Source organism: Scylla paramamosain, chromosome 49, assembly GCF_035594125.1.
Source record: "Scylla paramamosain isolate STU-SP2022 chromosome 49, ASM3559412v1, whole genome shotgun sequence".
NCBI lineage: Eukaryota > Metazoa > Arthropoda > Malacostraca > Decapoda > Portunidae > Scylla > Scylla paramamosain.
Window position 1 is genome coordinate 675,001 of NC_087199.1, and position 5,124 is coordinate 680,124.

Below are 5,124 nucleotides of genomic sequence, written 5' to 3' on the forward strand. Positions count from 1 at the left end.
TAGCTTAGGTTAGGTTAGGTTAGGTTAGGTTAAGTTAGGTTAGGTTAGGTTAGCTTAAGTTAGGTTAGGTTAGGTTAAGTTAGGTTAGGTTAGGTTAAGTTAGGTTAGGTTAGGTTAGGTTAGGTTAGGTTAGGTTAGGTTAAGTTAGGTTAGGTTAGGTTAGGTTAAGTTAGGTTAGGTTAGGTTAAGTTAAGTTAGGTTAGGTTAGGTTAGGTTAAGTTAGGTTAGGTTAAGTTAAGTTAGGTTAGGTTACATTCTCTCTCTCTCTCTCTCTCTCTCTCTCTCTCTCTCTTGATCCCCTCTCTCTCTCTCTTGGTCATTCCCCCTCTCTCTCTCTCTCTCTCTCTCTCTCTCTCTCTCTCTCTCTCTCTCTCTCTCTCTTGGTCATCCGCCCTTCTCTCTCTCTCTCTTGGTTCCCCCCTCCTCTCTCTCTCTCTTGTTCTCTCTTTTGGTCATCCCCCCTTCTCTCTCTCTCTCTCTCTCTCTCTCTCTCTCTCTCTCTCTCTCTCTCTCTCTCTCTCTCTCACCGCATAGTGCATGTGAAGCAGATCCCCTCGTCTACTCTTCAGCGTGCAATTGTCAACTCTCTTCTTCACTCCAATCTGCAACTTCTTCACTTTCTCCTTCTTCTTCTCCTCCTCCGCCGCGCAGCTCACCGCCAGCACCACCACCACCACCGCAGCCACAGTCTCCAGGCGCATGCTGTGGGAGGAGGTGGAGGTGGAATGGGGTGGAGGGGGAGAGAGTGGGGGGTATGAGTTAGCTATCTGATGTCATGTTTGTGGTGGTTTGCAGTGGTTAGGGGTCAAGGAGGGGTTCAGGGGGGGTTAAGGGGTTCAGAGGGGGTTCAGGGGGGGGTTCAAGGGAGTTCAGGGAGGTTAAGTTTGGTTCATGGGTGTTACAGGGGGGTTCAAGGGAGTTCAGGGGGTACTAGGGAGCTTCAATGAGGTTTAAGGGTGTTCAGGGTGTTCAAGGAAAGTTCATAATGGTTCAAGGGGGTTCAGGGGGGGTTCAGCATCACATTAGTTAGGTTAGGGGGCCGAGGGAGCTGTTAGGTTAATCTGAGTTAGGTTAAGTTAGATTAAGTTAGGTTAAGTTACGTCTAGGTTGGGTTAAGTTAGGATAGGTTAGGTTAGGTTAGGATTAGGATAAGTTAGGTTAGGTTAGGTTAGGTTAGGCTACGTCTGGGTTGGGTTAAGTTAAGTTAGATCAAGTTAGGTTAGGTTAGGTTAGGTTAGGTTAGGCTACGTCTGGATTGGGTTAAGTTAGATAAAGTTAGGTTAGGATTAGGATAAGTTAGGTTAGGTTAGGTTAGGTTAGGCTACGTCTGGATTGGGTTAAGTTAGATAAAGTTAGGTTAGGATTAGGATAAGGTAGGATAGGTTAGGTGTGTTACTAGTTACGAGTTTATATTTCCTCCCTGGCACAAAAATTTCCGAAAAGACTCTTTCTCTCTCTTAGACATTCACGAAGGTTCAAATTTCACTTAAGCAAGCGTTCCTCTCATGAACACCCCGCTGCCTCGCCACCTCCAGGAGTGTTGAGGCTGGGGAGGCGCGGGAAGACAGTATAGATGATAATGCAAAGATGTACACGAAGATTTAATTAGCTTACAAATTCTGCTTTTTCGTGTCTGATTCACTCCTCTGTTTATCATCATTTCTTCACGTCTACACACAATTTCAATCACTCACACACACATCCACAAAACCATATGACTCTCACCAGCTCTCACACGCGTAATCAATCTCACCTGACAGGTAATAACTGAGAAAAGTTGAAAAATGTTGAATATTGTCGGCCGCTACCCGTTACCACGCTGCCTTCTTGAACGTAAACAAATCTGGCGCGTTCCGATTGGTAGAGGAAAGCCGCGTTCAGCTGTCACGATTCTGGCTTCTGATTGGACTAGGGACGGGCCGCGTTTAAGTGCTGACTTTGATATATACTATCTTACTGATTATTGATTTTTAAGCATGTTTTGTCTTATTGTAATTTAATGTAATTTATTTAGTTATTTAAAAATTGATTTTGAGCCCAGAATAACTTTAATAAATGCTATGAATTGTGTGTGTGTGTGTGTGTGTGTGTGTGCGCGTGTGTGTATGTGTGGGAGCGGAAGAAACACCGCCATTTACCAGAAGGGGCGTGTCCAAGATTCACTTCTCTGAACCAAAAAATATTACGCAGCGCTGGCTTCCTCATTACCCACGCTTACTCAGTGTCTAGCCTGACATATTCCACACACACACAGCAAGGCTATGTTAACCAAACTGCCTTGACCCTTTTGTGGGACTGACATTTCAGTTGACATTTTTTTTATTAGATTTTTGTTGTCCTTGGCCAGTGTCACTCATACATATATAAAAAAAGTAAATAAATAAAAAAAAATAAGCGAGCGTTGATATTATTATTACTTTTATTTATTTATTTATTTTTTTAATGTATGAGTGACACTGGCCAAGGACAACAAAAATCTAATAAAAAAAAATGTCCACTGAAATGTGAGTCCCACAAAAGGGTCAAAGCAGTGGTCAAAAATTGTTGAATAAGTGTGTTGAAACCTCCCTCTTGAAGGAATTCAAGTCATAGGAAGGTGGAAATACAGAAGCAGGCAGGGAGTTCCAGAGTTTACCAGAGAAAGGGATGAATGATTGAGAATACTGGTTAACTCTTGCGTTAGAGAGGTGGACAGAATAGTGGTGAGAGAAAGAAGAAAGTGTTGTGCAGCGAGGCCGCGGAAGGAGGGGAGGCATGCAGTTAGCAAGATCAGAAGAGCAGTTAGCATGAAAATAGCGGTAGAAGACAGCTAGATATGCAACACTGCGGCGGTGAGAGAGAGGCTGAAGACACTCACTTAGAGGAGAGGACTTGATGAGACGAAAAGCTTTTGATTCCACCCTGTCTAGAAGAGCAGTATGAGTGGAACCCCCCCAGACATGTGAAGCATACTCCATACATGGACGGATAAGGCCCTTGTACAGAGTTAGCAGCTGGGGGGGTGACAAAAACTGGCGGAGACGCCTCAGAACGCCAAACTTCATAGAAACTGTTTTAGCTAGAGATGAGATGTGAAGTTTCCAGTTCAGATTATAAGTAAAGGACAGAGCGAGGATGTTCAGTGTAGAAGAGGGGGACAGTTGAGTGTCATTGAAGAAGAGGGGATAGTTGTCTGGAAGGTTGTGTCGAGTTGATAGATGGAGGAATTGACTTTTTGAGGCATTGAACAATACCAAGTTTGCTCTGCCACAATCACAAATTTTAGAAAGATCAGAAGTCAGGCGTTCTGTGGCTTCCCTGCGTGATATGTCCTACTACTACTACTACTACTACTACTACTACTACTACTACTACAGGAGAAAGTATAAGTAAAAAAAACATTAATTTTCGAGTTTTATTGACGGCGGCAAAGTTACAATACAGTTTTAATAAGTGAGCCATTGCAAATTTACAACTTACGAGTTATCATAAAGAACACACACACGCACGCACGCACGCACGCACGCACATACACATTCATTCCTTTCATCTAATATTTACAGTTTATTGAATGATTTATTTATTCAGTTATTTTTTATTTACTTATTTATTTATTCAATTTCAAACCGGCAAAATCGAACACACATACATAAACACAGACGAGATTGTCAAGCTTGATCGTCGACTTGAACGGACACGGGCTGATCTTTACTCTTGATCTTGTTTTACTTTTTTCTGGCGGGACTTTCAAAATCGACACTAGTTTTTTTTTTCTGTTAAATTATTTTCTTTGCTTATAAATAGAATAGTTTTATTGTTTTATTGTTTTTTTTTCTGTGTGGAGGTAACGTTGAAAAATTAAAATAGCCTTGAAAACCTTAAATAATTTCAACTAAAGCCTTTTTAATCGTAGAATCATAAAATCACCCTTAAAAACCCCAATAACTTCGAATAGAACCATGAAAATCCCAATAACTTCAAATAGAACCATGAAAAACCCAATAAATTCGATTAGAACCATGAAAACCCCAATAACTTCAAATAGAACCATGAAAACCTCAATAAATTCGATTAGAACCATGAAAAACACCAATAAATTTCACTAGAACCATAAAAAAACCCAATAAATTCGATTAGAACCATGAAAAACCCCAATAAATTTCACTGGAACCATGAAAACCCGAATAACTTCAAATAGAACCATGAAAAACCCCAATAACTTCGACTAGAACCAAGAAAACTCCAATAACTTCAACTAGAACCATGAAAAACACCAATAAATTTCACTAGAACCATAAAAAAACCCAATAACTTCGACTAGAACCATAAAAAACCCCAATAACTTCGACTAGAACCAAAAAAATAAATAACTTCGACTAGAACCAAAAAAAAAAAAAACAATAACTTCGACTAGAACCATAAAAAACCCCAATAACTTGCACTGGAACCATAAAAACCCTGCAAAAATGGACAAGAACCGAAAAACACCAAAGCAACACCATTTTTTGCACCTAAACCCCGAAAAAAACGAGAAAAAAACTGAATATTTTAAAACCAAGCGAATATTCAAGACAGAGACATCTAGCGGCGGGTTTTGAAAGTGTCCCCCCATTGGTATTTTTTTCCTCAGCTTTCCGAGTCTTTTATTGCGTTGAAAGCTTCATTTGTGTCGTAAAAGGAGTCTTATTTAAGTATTGGGAGGCTTGTGAGGAGGGACCGCCATGTTGTTTTGGTCAAATGAGGGTTTAAATGCGAGAATATTGGTCAAATGAGGGTTTAAATGCGAGAATAAATTAATGAATAAGTTGATAGATATTTATAGATTGATTGAAGGTTTAAATTGATGAATAAATGTAGATAAATAAATGAAAGGATTAAATAGTTAGCTTTGGGGAATATTAATGAATAAATGAATAAGAGAGAACTAGATAGATAAATATAGGTTTTAAAATTGAATGGAAATTGATAGACAGTTACAAATAAATAAATGAATTGATTAGAATTTTCGTTATAGTGAAGATAAATAAAAATTAATAAATAAATAAGTAAATAAATAGATTAGAAGCTTCGTTATAGTGAAGATGAAGAAAATAAATAAAGAAATAAGCAAAGGAATTGATTAGAAATTTAGTTATAGTGAAGATG

General features: G+C 39.3%; 1 protein-coding gene across 1 annotated transcript in view; it reads right to left on the bottom strand.

Moving 5' to 3' along the window:
- The window catches only part of LOC135095563 (peptidyl-prolyl cis-trans isomerase FKBP2-like), a 5,217-nt gene extending 3,343 nt beyond the window's left edge, over positions 1-1,874 (bottom strand). The window contains exons 1-2 of the mRNA XM_063996462.1: positions 1,754-1,874; positions 528-702 (exon numbers count right to left, since the gene is read on the bottom strand). Coding sequence (XP_063852532.1) covers positions 528-701 — 174 coding nt within the window. The 5' untranslated portion in view covers position 702; positions 1,754-1,874. The remainder of the gene's footprint in view (positions 1-527; positions 703-1,753) is intronic.
- Between the last annotated feature and the right edge of the window lie 3,250 nt (positions 1,875-5,124).